Below are 18,167 nucleotides of genomic sequence, written 5' to 3'. Positions count from 1 at the left end.
CAACAGGGAAAACTGTCGATGCCATGACAGGGTCACTCAATGTAAACAAACACTTGTGTGTGACAGAAAAAGGGGCGAGTAAGTGTGTGTATTGCTGTAATCATGTGTGATTTTAATTGTGCTGTGCCCGGAAGGCCTCCACCAATCAGAAGGATTACTCCGGCACGCTTCAGGGTGACCGCAAAGGAACAAAAAACAAATTCTGGGCAAATAAACGAACCCTGATCCGAAGCCACTGAACCTATCCTGTGACAGAGCTGTCACAAGGCTTTCAGGAGCAGAGCCCCATTCCTCCACGCTCTTGCCTTTAGATTTTCTCCCCAGGATTTTCCATTTTACCCCAATTCCATCCTTTTTACTTTCCTCTCCTCCTTTTGACTTTCTTATTCCCTCTCCCTTGCTATCTTGATGCTTTCACCCTCCTTCCTGCTCCCTCTGTGTCACTCAGCCCATCTGGGCTGTCTGGTGGAGTTGGGAACATCGGTCCCTGTCAGGGGAGCTCAGTGGGGCCCTGTTGAAGACACAAAGGGCGGATTACTGCAGCTGCCAGTCACACTAAGACCCATACAGCAACTCTTCGGAGTCTATACCAGTGTCCTCAACCCTCACACCCAGCCCTATCACAAAGGGACATCATTAGCTCCAACACAAAGGAGCCCCCTTCTCACCCTGTCTTAAGCAACACTGCAATAAGGCCCACAAATAGCGTGATTAGTGCAGATAATATGCACGTGTAATGTATGGTAAAGCAGTGTCATCTGCTTAAAATAGGACGGTTAGGTAGCGGGGCTTTGTTTTTAAGGCGCATCGTTGAGTTTTTCTATCATGTCCCTTTATATTCACATGTATTCCTCACAGTTGTCTCTTATTTCTACGTAAGGCAATTGTATATTAAGAATCAATAGAAAATGTACATAATATTAAAGAATAAAATCAAGAAAATACAAAAGCTTTGTTTATATTTCTTTTTAAAAAAAATCTCAAATGATTTTTGAGTGTCAGAGGATTAAACTTCATAAAATTATAACGCTCAACTCGATGGTGATATTATATATTAAGCAATTTTAATTATACATCAAAAAGGTGTGTTTTTAATTGGACTTTCCAGGAGAATTTTACAACTTGTCTTGATGACGGCAGCTGCAGAAAATCTGTTTTTGTCTGAGAAATCATTACATTTTGCAAGAACAAAGGACTCCCCACCCATCACTCTCACATCATAAAACAACCGCATTATAACATAGTTTCCTTTTGTTTGCTCTCCTCATTTAAGCATTTCTCATATCACTGAGAAGAAACAGTTGTGGGATATTGTGTTGGAACAAGATTCATTCCATTTTAACCCACTACAACCCAGCCCGATCCTCTATGACAAATCACACTGAGCATCTGGCCAGATCTGCTGACGTACTGAAGCCAAGCAGCACTCAGGGTGCCTAAAACACATATTCACGGCTCCAACACTCGTGCTGCGTTGCCGCCGCCGTCCTGCACAGTTATACGTCGTGTCGGCTGCTGACTATAACTATAAATGTCTCTGTTCATGCAGTTCGGCCGCTTGGATGGAGGGTTTTGCTATATGTCTTTCTAAGGAACAAGAAAACGTTTTCTCTCTTATTCTGTCTTTGGTCATGCTAGCTATCTGACGCTCTGCTTCCACTGCAAGATAAGGATGGAAGGGTCATACCATTGCCGTGCTCATGTAAATAATCTGAAGATAGCCTTGAAATCTTGACAAAATGTCTCAGTGACTGGACGTTACAGTGAATGTCCCCTGAAACTTAAAGGAACACTTTGATATTTTGGGAAATACACGCATTTGTTTTATGGTGAAGAGTTAGATGAAAAAAAAAAAAAAAAAAAAAAAAAATCAATATTACTTTCATATGTAAATGAAAGGCTTGAGCCAGCAGTTGTTGAGCTAACTTTACCTTAAGACTGGAAGCAGAACATACCAATCAGCCCTTCTAAAGTTCATAGATTTTGTTGAATCAATACAAAAAACAAAGTGTAAAAATGCTAGTTTACAGCTGTATGAAGGTGTTTATGTGCTGTTTAGGTCTGGCTGCAGTCTTGTATGAAGCATTAAAGCGGTAGGGTGGTACTCATCCATCATTTAGTTTTTAAGTAGGCTAGTTGTGACTGAAGCAAGGTAGAGACTCACAGACTGAAACGCTGTCATGACTTTCCTTGCCATAACTGATGAAATTATTGTGTATCGTAATATATTCTAACATCTTATTTTGGCTGCTAAAAATGCCTTGCACACGTTCCCCTTGAGATTCATAGACTTTTTCATATCAGTTGTTTTGTCATTGACCTGGGACATTTTCACAACATGAGAACAGTCTTTGAGTGAGTTGGATTAAAGCAAGGAACCATATAAAAATGAGGCTCAAGGGCTCGATTGAGAAATTGGGAATGTCTTTTAACTCTGAACCTGGACCAGTGACAGTCTACAAAGAGAGGAAACATTCACATGTTTTATGTGAAGTGGGAGGGATTTCTGTCTAAGGAAACGTGTGAACATTTTTTGACTGTCATCTCCAGAGGATTGGCCTCTCCTTAATCATTATCTTTCTCTCACCTCCGTCTGTCTCATTGTCTTTGCATCTCATACCGCCGTGCCTCGAAAAAAAGGTGAATCCAACAGCACCAGCGTTGTCAGAAATCTCTAACATTTAGGCAGGGGTAGTGGTGGAGGAAGATGAAAACAGACATGCACGAGGGAGACTTGTTTATGAGCATCACTTCAAGTCAAAGCCAGGAGAAGTCAAGCGGGGCAATGAAATCAGAAGAAGGCAAACGACATTACCAGCGGCATGAACTGGAAAAAAAATTTCAACAGGGGCAGCGGGTCACCACTAAATGAAATGCCTCCCTGATACATTTTAAATATATGCAGGGAAATGTGAAAACATGGTATGAATGTTTGCAGAACATTTGGCCAGGCCTTACTTTGTCAAATGTCTTTTAAGGTGTGGTGGCACTAAATCTCTCCCAGGCCTCTTCGTGACTAGACTTTATGAAGCAGATGGCAGGACAAGGAGGAGTTTGGCACAGTCACTTTACTATACATCCTTTGGGATTTTACTGTCTCAAATTTGGCTCAAAATAGGCCACAACTTGGATGAGACTGAAGCCAAGAGTTCAAACGCTCTCCTGGCCACATATTTCAAAAGTAAAAAAAAAAAAAAAAAAAAAAGAATGAGAAATTAGCAACAAGACAAAACAAGCTGCAGATTTACAGTAGACTGTTTGTCTCAGCCCACCCCCCCACCCCACCCCATACTGTATGCATTGCACTATTACCTGCAACCACATGTTCAAGCTCGAAGGAAACTTTGGGTGGGGAAAATATGACATTTTGAGTTTCGAGTCAGCCCCAAAATGAAGGCCAGTTACTGAAAGACAAGGCCTGCCTTTGATCTTCCCTCCCAGACCGACAAGAACAATAACACACTCATTTACCAACACATCAAGTCATCCATGCACACAAACACAAACCTTAACACACAATTTCCAAAATATTTTTCTGCACACACACACACACACACACACACACACACACACACACACACACAGTCCCAGACGGAACTTCTAAATTGGTGCTTGTGTGTGTAAAATGACAACTTTTTTTAAATTTTATTTTTTTAACCATATTAAATTTTAAAAATGTACTTATTATGGAAGATTTTATCAGACGTGATTAAAAGTGGTGACAGGCGTAAATCATATTTATCTACTGAAGTTTAAGGCTATTCTTTTTTTTTTTCCAACTCGCCTGAGGCCTTCCAAGACTGCATGACTCATTTGCAACAATCTCTTCGTGTTGGGAGACGTGGGGGGAAAGTCCTTAGACAAAGGGAGAAAAAAAAAATAGTTTCCTGACTCTGAAGGAGTCAAATACAGCCTGCCTGAAAAGAAGGGGAAGAAAACCCCTCATCTAATGCTTTATAAATACAACAAAAGAGCGGAGCCAAGGTGCCCAACTAAACCTGTCAAATTGGCAGCATGTGCCTGTGTCTGGAAATGCTTTCCTCTCTAGTAACAACCCCTGGGAATTAATGGACTTTTTCTCAGAGACTAGAAAAAAAATCAATCAGCAAGAGTAACTATCACACTTCAGTGGTTTTAACAGTTAATATCCTGATAGTGTAGGCGGGCTGGTGCACACAGGAAATCAGCCACCAGGCTGGTTACGTATTGCTTGCTCAGGCTCTTTAAAACAAGACCCTCTTCAGCTGCAGGCCCTTTCATCACCCTACTCGCAGCAAAGCCTCAAAATTGAGCCGGTGGAACATGTAAATTGAAATGGACGTGAATAGTCATATCGCTGCGAACATAAATGCAGTCACTCCAGGTATCAAAAACTGACTAAAAGTTGAAACTCTTCCAAATTTAAATGGAAAAGGGGCTTTTAAAAGTTAAGTGTGAACCTGCAGTGCTAAAAATGATTGCATGCAAGATGATAAACTGTTTAATGTAACATGCCATGAGAATGCAGTGTTTTTAATGTCCCAGAAAAGGGATAATCAATGTCAATAGCAAAGATAAAACGTAATATTAACCTTCAACTAAAAACAAATACGAAACACTACGGGTCAAACGAGTGTGTGTAAACAGGATCATAACCCACCAAGAGTTGCAACCTGACTCTACAGTGATTTTCAGTTTCTAAGTTCACTGTTACTCTATAGCTAAGGCTTGGTATCATTGTGAAATTATCGATCCCAGTACCAATATGTAGACTACAATACCTGTTCCAAAATAATACTTTCTTTTGATACCAGTTTTATCAAAACATTTCATGAGAAGAAATTTCTTCCAAATGAAACAGGATGATGCATTTCAGACTCTGCTGTGATCTATTTAGGGCTGAGTATCGTTGACAAATGTTTTCAACGTATTGGCATCAATACCTTGAATTTCTTGTTTTCTGTCCCTATGATTAATAGGTGTCCCCTGAACGCCTCACGTGGAAGTTATGATTTGACACTATTATTAGAGACTACAATTTACTGACGTTCACTAAACATTACATTACATTTCATTTAGCTGACGCTTTTATCAAAAGCGACTTACAATAAGTGCATTTCAACCACGAGGGTACAAAAACCCAGAACAACAAGAATCAAGAAAATACAATTTCTTCAAGAAAGCCAAACTACAAAGTGCTAAAAGTAAGTGCCATTTTAAGCGCTCCTAAAGTAGTTTGAAAAGACTGAAATACTGTTCTCTAATGAAAGTTTTACCTGAAGTGAAACCGAGTGATTTTTTTTTTTTTTATATCTACGCAGGCGGGACGTTCACGAGCAAGTGGGGATTTTTCCGAGGGGAGAAAATACACCGGGACACCTGTCGAACTAGTAAACTATCCCACCAGGGAAATCTAGAGGCTTTTAAGAGCCCGGAAGGAGGTTCGTCACTTCATACGGCTGCGTTTGTGGTGAAAGGAATGAATGTACTTGCTGTGAATATAAGGATAAACTGACTGACTCGGTTAGCCCAGCTAGTGAGCTGGCTGTTTTAAAAGTTAAACGCCCGTACATTGACATTTGTAGAAATGTAGCGGTGGCTCACAAAAAACTATTGAGATTAGCTCCATTTCTGGTTGATGTTGGTTCCAAAGGATGGGGTTGTTTGCCATTTCTCTGCAGTCTGACAACAGAAATGAAGCACATTTTCCAGGGGCGGCCATTTTGCTTGTTTATGGGATGTTCGTAAAAATAGGCTCTCGGCCAGTTCCCAGCTATTTGAGTAAAGGGTGGAAGTTATCAGGTTGTTTGACGCATCATTTTAGGTGCTGACGGTTCTTTCGTGTCTACTGAATGTCTAAGTTAGCTCATTCATCATACCATCCGTACTTACATTTGCTGAAAAAAACATTTCCCTTGAAACAAATTTTGATTGCTTATGTTGTAACAGAAAATATCCTAAATCTCACCCAGAACTCCTGGTGGAGCCAGATATGATAAACTCCAAATTCAAGCCATAAATCGATAAATTCAGCCATAGGCAACCGAACCCTCTCGTGCAGTCACACCGAGGGTTTCCACTGATATCTACACAAGCTTGCACACACACACACGCACACACATACACACACGCACACGCACACACACACACACACACACACACACACACACACACACACACACACACACACACACACACACACACACAGTGAGCCAAACCAGGCTGGCTGTGTTTACTGTTTAGCCCTGCGTGTTGATGTGATGAGACACCCAGGTTGATAACACAAGGCCAGAGGTGCTGCCGCTCCGTGTTTGATCTCAGGCTGCTGAGGCTGGGGGATGGACACAGACAGAGGAGTGGGGTCAGCGAGGTGTGCTGTGTGCTTGATTACAGACTGGACGGGGGCCCCGCGACCTCTTAGCGGGTCAGCTCCGACCCCTGACCCTGACACAGCGGGCCTTGACGCAGTGCTCAGTGCTTTCACCAATAACACAGTGGGATGAAAGGAGTAGCTGTGAGAGGACTGGACCACTTCCCCTTTGGACCAGAAGAATGTAGCACAACACAGCAGCACACAGCAGAGGACAGCTGGCGGTGAAGCTCGGCCAGCCTCTGGACATGTGTAGGCCCTGTGCAGTAAAAAAAGGAGCCTTGTCACGCCTCTCCAACCTGATCAACTGCACCGGTTGAGACCTTGCCCTTTCCCACAGCGTAACTAAAGGAAATACCTCTAAACTTTCACTTAGAAGAGGAAGAACTACAAAAGAAGTACTTTTTTTGTGATTTTTCTGTTGAATATATCAGTAACCATGGCGTTGCATTGTGAGATAGGTCATTTCAGACCATTTGTACGGCACACAGAGTTAGATAACTGCCCCTATCAACCGCAGAAACCCACTGTGTCAATTGGCAAGCTCAGCAGATTCCCATTAATTCCTGCCGACTGACTGACAGTCCGCTGGAGAGAAGGTGGCCGTCCCAGCTGGGTGAAGTTTGTAGGTAAACACCCTCGCTTACTGGTTCCCTCGAGGCACCTGGGTCAGCCAAGTGTTAATCTGCCCATTAGTCTTCAGGAGTGACAGTGGGACAGGGCTGCATGTGCACACAGAGGAGAAGGACTGTCTGTCATGATATTATATGGCTGAGAGGGTTTTTCTTTTTGGCTGCAGTGAGGCAGCACCTTTTGAGTATCATTGCGTTACGTTGGACGTGCTTGCGTGTCGAGACCGTGAGGAAAGTCAGAGAAGAAATCCAGATTTTGTCTGTCCTTGTTCACGTGTGTCTAATGTTTTCTGGCGATGACGGCGGCATGCAAGCACTCTTTCAGAAGCTTGGAAAATGTAAGTCAATACCGCCTCACCTGTGAGAGTGAGCCAAGTCTCAGAGGAAAGGTGATCCTCAACTCTCTCCTGAGTGAACTCGGCGCTGCTCTCCCTTCTGTCAGCATCACTGACTGGTGTGGATGGAAAGGTGGAGTCAGCTGCCAATTGGTCTGAATCACTCGTTTTCTGTGTCAGTGAGACAATAGAGGCGTCTGCAGATTGGATTTAGTGGTCTATACAGGGTGAGCTGTGTGGATCCTCCCGAGTACATTTCTGGTCCAGGTACATTGTTTTAACTGTAGAAATGCTGCATTGTACACACAGAATAGTTCCCGGGGTGGCAGTGTCAGCTGCTTGGTGCCACTTTGGTCCACACCCCCAAAATGAAATATTTCATCTGCTACTGCAGTGCACATATTCTCCAAATTACTTTAACGATCCTCTGAATTAGCACATTTTGTAACACATATCAGGGATGCCAAAAAGGATGAACTTTAATGACAGTTGTAATTCCCGTGACTTTTGGACATCAATATATTTTTTTCCAACTTGTTTTTCTCATGAGTACTTCCTTCCACACAGGACGCAAGTATTGCGTGGCAAAAAAACGGAAGGAAGTCAAATATACCGAGCTTTCACACGGCGGTTTAAGGCATCATCCAATCACATTGTGCGTGTCGTGCGTGTCGTTACATTCGTTGTTTCCTACAATATTCATTCAGACGCTGAATGACGCTGAATGACGCTCACGTGCGGAGTGATTTCCAAACCTTCCATTGAACAGACAGAGCACGCAGCTTCGTCCATGTTGGTCGGCTCATCTGTATCATCGGGACTGAACCCCAAATACTCCCCATGAACACCCTTCTTTCTCAGATCGGTTGCCCGCCTGTCTGTCCAGCTGCCCGTGTCACGACTGACTGTTGTGCACTATAATATGCATGTTAAAGTATCTCTGTATAAGTTTAGAAGAAAAAGAAGCAGTGTTATGACAGTATTGACGTTTTCCACCTTTAGCTTATGTTTGCGTATTTTCAAAAGATATATTTGCCATTTTAAATTGACACCCCCCCCCCCCCCCCCAAAAAAAAAAAAAAAAAAAGAATGACTTGGTGCAAATCTTTCAAACCTTGAGTGTTGAAACTGTCACAAATTCCCATTAAAGCAGGTCTGAAAATTTTTGGCGCACAATATTCACCAACGAGTATTTAGCATTTTTGTGTCGTTAATGTGTCACACTGCAGGTGTGTAAAGACCTTTTTTCCATTCGCACCGCAGGTCTAAGTTTTCCGCTTAACCGGGTGAAATATTTTGCAAACCTTGACTGTTTCTATGTAATGAATCCTCTTACCACCACCATGAAGTTGATAGTTGTGGTTTTGAGTGAAAAGTCGGAACACTTATTGGATGGATTGCCGTCAAATTCATCGGCATCAGATGTAGTTATTTTGATGATCCCTTGACATTTCGTTTTCTCTCATATCAGATCAAAACTGCTTCGTCAGCTGGTTTTATTTTTGGCTGCACTTTGTATTTGGTGCTAAGTAACAGCCGGTATCTTACTGACATGCCAAAGTAAGGTGGTGAACGTGGTAGACACGAAACATGTCATGTTAACGCTGTCGTTGTGACGATACTAACATGCTGCTTGTTTGCTCACAGCGCTGCCGTGCAGCGTCACCCAGCCTTTAGCGTGGCAGTGAGCTGAATTTCTTTCACTGGAGTATTGTGATATTTATACCTTCCCTCTATGCTTGAATTTAGCGCTTTCTTATTGTAGACCTGAGTTTCCAGGCCTGCGTTCCAATTTGGAGACATACAAAATATATACTGTACATAGCCTGACAAATTCCCCTCCCTTTCCATCCAAAAGATAATTTCATTTTAATGACAGTTTGTCTGAGACAGCCTCCTGACGAGCAAGGCCATAAATCATCAGATCACAGGCCTGCCCCTCTCTTCTTTCACCTTACCCCCAAGACACTTTCCTCCCCTTCCAAAAGGTGACTCATCTCCTACCAATCAAAGAGCGGCACCAATAATCACTCAACCTGGACCTCCCCCGGTTTTGATTTGCACGTTTGATGAATGGTGTCTTTTCTCGACTTTAATTGCAAGCTCTTTTCATCATATTTTAATGTTTGTTTCCTGTCGTTTTCTTGAAGATGCCTGCAAGCGCTAGGGCTATAATTTCTACATCAAGGAAGTTGTTATGAACGACGAGCAGGTGGAAAGAGACAGCGGGGTGACGATTTCCCCACTGAAATCACCTGGCAAGTGATGGTAGGAGATGATATCGACACATCATCGTGCAGAATGGCCTTATATCACACACGCAGACAGACGGTGAGACGCATGAGCAGCACAATGAGCGAACAGCAGATAATTAGGGTAATTTCTGTTTGAAGTATTATGCGTTGCAATGAAAATAGAACAGATAAAAGATGAGATAATAATAGATCTAAAGAGGACCTTGACTGGATATTGTTCCAACAAAGAGCATTTTGTTTGACACAGTTCATATTGTATGCTAAATTGATATCCTCTCCCAACTTTATAAGAGGAGGAAAAACATCATATAAAACAAAATATATGCAAAGTATGCATTATTATGCTCATCAACACTTTGGATCCCACCACAATGTGCACACCATTAATATATGTATTTGCTCCTTGAGATTGACTACCGGTCTTAAAGGAGGGAGATAAGGAATTGGAATCTGCTGGTGATAAATTATGCTGTGTGCATAGATATATTTCTTCCTTTATATAACATGCAAAATGTAGTATCTAAAGTGAGAGACAACTGAATTCAGGTCACAACGCAGCAGGAAATCTTCCTTTTCATGTGAGATCCAGAGGGGTCACTCTTATGAACTCATTAGGAGAGAAATGCTAATTTAGCTCTGTTTCTTTTTTTTTTTTTTTTTTTTTTCCTTCTTCTTCTTTTCCCTCCCTTTCCCTCCGTCTCTCTCTTTTCTCCCCACTTCAACTTTCCTGGTTATTTTAACAATCAGGGCCGCGATGCACTCTCGCCAGAGAATATAATGTAGTTTGATGTCGGGGGAAAGTGTGTTAGGTGGTTCTGACAGCGGCTTCATTAGAGAGGCTGTCGTTCGTTGCCTTGTCATCAAGTCGCTAAACCGGAATTATTACACAGCAAGCTGACATCTTAACTTTTACCCATGCTGGCTTATTACTGATGTGCTTCTTCTTCTGCGGCTGCCGCCAAAAATATTCATTAAATAAATGAAAAGGAAAATCTATATCAGCCGGTGAAATATGTACATCAGCGTAGTATCCTGGAGAACAAATGACCTCTCCTCTCAGGCCTCCTCTAATCAGGAAGATGGGCTTCTCTGCAGTGGTCTCTCGCCATGCAGCGAAGGACATTAAACAATGAATCTCCCACTCATGACTTCCACAAACTGTACCTCCCTTCACCAGACAAGAATAATAAATCATCATAAACTTAGGCCGAGACTTATTTTTGAAAGTTTTACATGCAGGAAACAAAATGAAATTGATCCCAAATTGTCATTTATATAATTGCTCCTTCAGAGGTTAAATGTAGCGTGGAACGTTTGCAACGACAGCAGCAGTAATATGATGTTGAAAATATATAATAACACTCATTTGTTTAACTCCTTAATGTTTTTATGTTTGCACTTTGAATATTGGCATTCATCCATTTTTTTTTTTTTCATGATTTTTTTTTTTTTTTTTTTTGTGAATGTTACAGGTAGTCTGTCTGGTTCGCTTCTTAAAAAATGTCAGATTTTTTTATGATTAAATTTCCTTTTTAATTAGTTATCAGTTTCAGTATTTCTTCAGTCAGATGAGGAGTGCCTGTATACATCTAGATTATTTTTGGTGTTTTGTCGACATTCGATTTCTTCACTGATTAGGCTTCCACAGACCCCGTGCTGTATGTCTAAAAATTTAAAAAGTAGCTTCGAAATCATCAATTTACCTGCCTTAAATCTCTGATTTAAGACTGATTATTACCGTTAATTGGCATATTGAGTTTAATAAGATCAGACGTGACCTTTGCTTCGTCAAAAAACAGATTTGACTAATATAAATATATTCAATGTTTTGTTATATGGGCTATCTGTGAAAGAATATGTTAGAAAGTCATGCAGAAGAAGAAATGAAGAGCAATTTATTTATGGAGAGGTGCTGTGTAAAAAAAACAAAAAAAACACCAATCACTTGTGCAGAGCAGATGAAAATATTTATATGTTTTACAGCAGGATTTTTTGAGACCACAAATGGATGTAACGCACAGTTTTCTAAATCTTAATTGGTTCAAAATCATGTTTATAATTCTCATAAAATATGAGCCACCATGAATATATTGAGTATGTGTTAAATTGGGGCCTTAGGTCTCAATGATCCTGAACAGAACATTAAGATTAAGATTCCTGTTGTATTTTTTTTTTTCATATATTTGAATGCCAACAAACCAAAACCGAAGGAAAAAACATGAATCATTTAAGCCTGTGATTTATTTAATCTGTTTTATTTTTCAGTTTGGATATCTTCACCTCTTACCTCAGGCCCTGCAGGCCTGTACCGACTCGTTTTAGTATCTTAATAGGCCTTAATGCTTCTAAAAATCGTTTTTTTTACCCCCATTTCTTCTAATTTTATGATTTAATACCATAACCAAGGTGAATTCTGAAGAACACACTAAAAAAAAAAAAAAAAAAAAAAAAAAAAAAAACATGTAAAGGAAATGAGGTTGCTCCTGTTAGCATGGTTGTAGGGTGATGGTGGTGGATGTAGGTAGCATCATTTCAGATTGTGCCAGGAAAAGTGCCGGATAATTAAATTATCGAAGCACCTCTTCCACAAAGTGGGGGGTAAAAAAAAAAAAAACAGCCAGAGTTTTTATTTCTCATTACCTTGTATCACGGTTTTTGGCTGCAAACAAGAAAAAATAATGTTAAAGGGCCTTTTTTTTTTTTTTTTTTAAATCAAAGGTTTGGTTGTTCTTGTCTGCCTGTGTGAAATCTGTCTAATTAACTCTCTCTCTCTCTTTCAGTGCTGCGTTGTTGTTGTTTTTTGCGCGTGAGGTTGGTGCCTGTGTCCCGCGTGCGTGCGGTGCTCGTGCGTGTACGCGTATATGCGTTGCGTGTGTGTGAAGGGGCGCGTGTAGCAGCTCGCGCTTTCCGCTATACTCTGGAATGCAGCCAGTCTCGGCTCTTTTGAATCCGCACTCGGCTTCCAAAACCCCAAAGCCTTTGATCTTTGTTTTCCTCGCTGTCTCCTTACCCGGAAGAGAACCCCTTCTCTCTCTCTCTCTCTCTCTCTCCCTCCTCTCTCCCTCTTTTTCTCTCCTCTCTCAGCTGGGATGAACGCACACGTGGAAATGTTGGCCCGGCTCCACACTCGGGCCAAATTTAGTCATACAAAGGCGAAGGGAGAGCGAGGAGGGGGAGGAAGGGGTGGAAGCGGGAGGAAGGGAAGGAGGGAGGGGAGGGGAGGGAGCTGGTGGGGGAACCGGGGCGGGGGAAGGGAGGAAGGGGGGGGGGGGGGGGTGAGGGGGGGGGGGGTCGGGGATGAAAGAGCCAGCCGCCGCAAGATCAAAGGCAGCCGCGGCTCCGCCCCGCTAACCCCACCTCCGCGCTTTATAAAGATCTGCCTCCCCATCCCAACTTTGATTCTCACGCAATCTGCTCAGACAGACACAGAAAGCACGCCACTTCCACTGCTTTTTCTTGCTTTATTTTCTTGATTTTTTTTTCTTTCTCTCTCTCTCTCTCTCTCTCCCCCCCCCCCCCACATTATTTTCTCATGAAATATTCGACACTAAAATGCTCTAACTCTTAGTTTCTTCTAAACATTTTTTTTTTCTCTTCCAAATGTTAGTGGCCCCGTTTTGCACATTTTTTTTTTTTCTGTCGTGTTTCTTTTCTGAATAATAACTGGAAAACAGTTTCGTTGGGCCCGTTTGTGGTCCTGAAACTTTGCCGTCTGTCTTTGTTTTGTCTATTTTATTGTTTTTTGAATGAATGAGTCTGTAGGCCTATGTTCTAGTCATGACTAGATGGGCTGTAGTAATACCCGCGGCATGTACTCCCGCGTTTCCTTCGACCATTATATCGCATGTTATTATCTCGCCACTGTGGCAAGAGAAAGGCTGCATTGTTTTGTTGAATATTTGCATGTGAGCACTTCAAACCGACAAACGTAGCCAACACTGGTTATTACAATGCAATTTAAATAGAGATAAAAACAAACAAAAACAAAGCAGAGCGCCCCCCCCCCCCAATGTGGTTAAAAAAAAGAGAGAAAGTATAGGCTAAATAAATAATAGGTTATATCTATATGGCCTGTTTATGGTTTATAAAAACGTACCCTATAGCCCCACATACACCTGAAAAAGGCTTTAAATATTTTACTCTTCCTTTTAAAGGGCCCTCGTTTTTTGTTTTTTTTTTGTCTTTTTTTTTTTACGCTATTTCTTCAACAACAACAACAACAACAACAAAAATGAGTCTATTGCCTACTTGCGTTCAGATTAAATTCAACCTTCCTCTGCCTCGACCCAACAAGCTTAAACTCGTCTCATTTCTCTCCATTCTCATGATCATTTGTATTTCCCCTAATTGTTTTAACCCATCACACACAGCGCGTGTGTCAGCCTCCCCGCGTCTCCCTCTCCTCCTCCTCCTCCTCCTCTTCCTCCCCCCCCCCCCCCCCCACCCCTCCCTGTCTGCCCATTTGTTGTGAGCTGTGTAGAAATCTCTCTCTCTCTCTCTCTCTCTCTCTCAGGAGGAGTGTCAATCCGTGCGGTGTCAATCAGAGCCTCGGCTTCCCTTTCATCTCTCCTTCCTCCCAGTGACTGAGGAGAGAGAGAGAAAGAGGAGGAGGAGGAGGAGGAGGAGGAGGAGGGAGCACGGCTACATTACCAACACACACATACACACACTGGTTACATTACAGTGTGGAAGCAGCGCGGGAGCAGTGGGAAGTCGGGTCCACGGCGGTTTTTTCCCCCACTCTTATCTCCCTTTTTTTTGATTGTTTTATGACTTTTGCTTTTATCCCTCCTCGTCCGAGCAGCTTGGAGGATGTATTTTTAAGCATCACAGCGGCTCACTGCTGTTGCTTGTTGTCTTGTCTAAGTGATAAAAAAAAACAACAACAACAAACTGTTTTCCTCCACATCCATCAGTTACCTTCTCACCTCCAGACGGGTGTTTTGGTTTTGTGTGGGTTTTTTTTTTTTTTTTTTTTTTTTTTTTTCCCCCTCCACGCTGAACGACGCCTGCAAGCTTCTTCACTGGACCAGCGAGGAAATATTTTCTCTCACTTTTGCAAATGCACTTTTTATTTTAACGTTTTTTTTTTTTGTTTTGTTTTTTTTACAGGACCACCGTCGGTTGTTGTATTTGCTGACTGAAAAAAAAAACAACAACAATAACTGGTGATGCGATTTTAACTCGTGGTTTGTCTCCCTTTTTATTTGTTCCAAATGACATTGAGGCGTGCACCGGACTCTCTTTCTGACCCTCTCAGTTTGTTTGGGGTCTGACTTTCAGGCTTATTTTTTTATTTTTTTTTTTTTAGTTGAAACTCCGGTGGTTTAAAACAAAAACAAAAAGGACGCCGACGGCAGCCACACTCCTCCTGTTGCTTCAGAGAAAAGAAAAAAAAACAAAACACCGGCAGCTTGTGTGCTCGCCGCTTCCTCTCCAAGTGACTCACGGTCGGCGCTCCGGTGTGAGACGGGGACGCTTTCCCACTCGGTTTCGGGGAATATTAGTGGGAGTATCCCGGACAGTGGTGGCCCGTGTGTTGCCTTCAGTTTTCTTGGCGAAACAGACAAACCAAAATATTTTTGAAAATGCCCCAGTTATCAGGCGGCGGTGGAGACCCGGAGCTTTGCGCTACAGACGAAATGATCCCGTTCAAAGACGAAGGAGACCCGCACAAGGAGCAGATCTTCGCCGAGCTGAGCCACTCGGAGGAGGAAGGAGACCTGGCAGACATCAAGTCATCCCTGGTCAATGAGTCGGAGAGCAGCCCCAACAGCAACAACCACGATGTGAGTAAACTGCTGTGGTTTCACTGCTGTGATGAGGAAGAGAGGAAGGTGGGTATCAACTCTGAACTCTATTGGAGAGGCGAGTTGTTTGCTCACTTTTGACATCACAAGACCTGCTTTTTAATCAGCTTTTGGCACTTGGGATGTGCTCGGATGATTTGTCAGTTTAAAATGATGTGAGCAGCACAATTAAAGACAAATCAGACCAACAAATAACGTTTCTGAAGACTCCTGCCTGTGTTCATTGTAAAATGCACAAATGCGTTATTTTTTTTTTTTTCGATCAATCTCATAATTAATCACAGTACAGTCCAGGTGCATGCATCCAATCCTGTCTGTGTATAGTGTAGCCTATTGATATATGTCTATTACATTGAATTGTGTAACTGTAAATGTGGCTTTTGTGATGCCACTGACAGTCTGCAGACCTACTTCCAGAAACTTTAAATACCACATCCAAGCACTGGTAATCTCCTGATCCGGAGACACTACAGGCCTAAATACTCACTTGACCTTCTATAGCAGTTACAGTTTATGTATTTGTTATAAAATTTGGATAAAAAGAAAGCTCATAGATATTTAAAGATGGAAGAATTGAGGCCTTGTGAGCAGCCTGTGACAAGCAGGCTAATGGCTGTGTTTGCTGTGGTACACTGTAACCCTCAGCAGCTGTAAACACCAGCAGATGAATACATTTAACACACGTGGCTTAAAACCTATTGGCAAACAATATTAGGAATTAATTTATTGGTAAAAATGAATACAATTTAACCTAAATGAAAGGATGATGTCCAATTGTTTTGAAGTCAAGGATATAGTCTTTTCATATTCCTTTTTTATCTATTATTTTTTATTGTGTCCTTTTAATGGTGCCCATCAATTATGTTTGCATGTTTTGGGGCTGACAAAAATAGTAAGCATGCAACATTTGTTTTTGCCTATCCTAACTTATCAAATTTAAAGGATTTTAAAGAGGTGAGATGAATCCACATACATCAATTCTTAAATGTAAAAATGTGCTAAATTCATTGTAAATGTAAATGGACATCAAATCTCAGTGGAAAAACGATTAATACTTAATTTTTCAGGTTTGTAAAAATTCTCACTAACATGCTTAATATTCTATACTCGCAAGATGGCATTTTATTAGCACACATAAATTGACAGAGCATGAAACACCAGCTACAAATTTGTTTTTTAATTTTTTTTCCCCCCCTGCATCCATCCACCAATGCGCTGACCTCAGGATGCAGCTTCAGCTTCCTCCCTCCTCCATCACAAAGTTACTCAGGCTGTTTTGTCATTAACTGCGGTGTTAATGAAATTTTTGGCCACATCCTAAACGAAACTGTACACACTCCCCACCGAATGTCCTGGAGACGCACGAGACAGAGGCTGAATGTTAATTAGGAATCCAGTGAAGTTCCCTTGCTCAGCTTGAAGCCATCCTGAGGGGTCTGAACTCCAAAAAAAAGGTCCTCTTCCCAATTCTGATTCGAAAAAGAGAAAGGAAATGGATGTGCAAAGTGCACAGGATTTTTTTTTTTTTTTTTTTTTTTTTTTAATATTAGTAAAAAAAAATTGTCTGCGGTGTTCTCTCGTTTTGCAGGCTAATTTTATTTCACTTTGCACAGAGCCTTTTTAATTTATACCACAAATACACACTGTTTATTTGAATTTAAGGAGGCTTAAACTGAGAGATGAAAATGAGAGTGGACCTATGGTATTGAAAACAAGTTAATTTGTAGGCTCCTTAAGGACATGAAGCTTAATTAAGTGGTTCTTCTGAAGCTTTGATGCAGGCTGCTCCATCACTGCTCTATAGATAGTGGTGTGTGTGTGTGTGTGTGTGTGTGTGTGTGTGTGTGTGTGTGTGTGTGTGTGTGCGCGTGTGTGCGCGCGTGTGCTTGTTCTACTTTGGTTACAAGGAGAAGGGACAGCATTTGTCCCAGCAGTGTTTGCAGCAGTGTTTGTGTGTGTCTGACTGTATCAGCATGTCTGTGTGTGTAACTGTGTGTGAAGGCCTTCCTAATTGATTCACCATCATTTTAATTTTCCTCTTCTTCTTCTTCTTCTCCTAATTTTTTTTTTTTACAGGCAGCTAGACAGTCCCAAATACCGCAAGATTCATATCATGAAAAACACAGAGACCATCCGGAAGACGGTAAGTGCCACAGCCTTAAGCAAGAGCTCGTTAAGTCAGCGTGCTTTTATAGGACAGTCAGCACGCCAGTCAGCTGCAATAAAGCCTCCGATTTTCAGAGTAATTCGCTGAAGTTCAAGTGACGCGGGACGGTGTGAAAACCTTGTGTTCCCCCTCGCGGAAGCGATCACACTGTTGGTCCTTTTCTTATCAGCGCCCCTGTTTCTGCTGATCCAAGGTCTAGTCAGGACATGCTATACCTTCATAAACACAGCTACCTGCTCACAGATGAGGGCGCCTGCAGAAGCAGAAAACAAGGAATACCTCAATTGAAAAGGAGGAAAGACTTACGTACACATATTTCTTATGGTTTAATGTGGAAATGGTTGTTATGTCACAAGCCATGGTAAACAAAATTACATGACTCTCTGGTTCCAGTGTTTCTTATTATGCAAATACCCCGCCCCCCCTCAAAAAAATAATAATATATATATATCCGGTTGCACTGTCACATGCAACATGTTGCTGCCGCTCGGGGCTCGTCGCTCTCTGGCTATTGTAGTCTGACCCCCCGCTGCTGCAGGTCATCATTAGGCCTTTTGAAGAGGAGTGTGTCTCCTCTTTGTTCCCCTTTCACTACTCAATAAGATCCCCTCAAACCAAA

At 41.9% G+C, this 18,167-nt stretch overlaps 1 protein-coding gene across 6 annotated transcripts in view; it reads left to right on the top strand.

Moving 5' to 3' along the window:
* The first annotated feature begins 14,248 nt into the window (after positions 1–14,248).
* The window catches only part of lef1 (lymphoid enhancer-binding factor 1), a 44,089-nt gene continuing 40,170 nt past the window's right edge, over positions 14,249–18,167 (top strand). For 3 of the 6 annotated variants that reach the window (XM_069166968.1, XM_069166967.1, XM_069166966.1), the window contains exons 1-2: positions 14,249–15,360; positions 17,458–17,524. In XM_069166968.1, the coding sequence (XP_069023069.1) occupies positions 15,160–15,360; positions 17,458–17,524 (268 nt within the window). In that variant the 5' untranslated portion in view covers positions 14,249–15,159. The remainder of the gene's footprint in view (positions 15,361–17,457; positions 17,525–18,167) is intronic. The other 3 variants (XM_069166972.1, XM_069166971.1, XM_069166970.1) reach the window with 1 other exon arrangement.

The sequence above is a fragment of the Embiotoca jacksoni genome, unplaced genomic scaffold (assembly GCF_022577435.1).
Source record: "Embiotoca jacksoni isolate LCO1_2020_lvr unplaced genomic scaffold, fEmbJac1.0.p SCAF_4, whole genome shotgun sequence".
Lineage (NCBI taxonomy): Eukaryota > Metazoa > Chordata > Actinopteri > Embiotocidae > Embiotoca > Embiotoca jacksoni.
The sequence above is the reverse complement of the archived record's forward strand: the minus strand, read 5'-3'. Positions and strand labels throughout refer to the sequence as shown.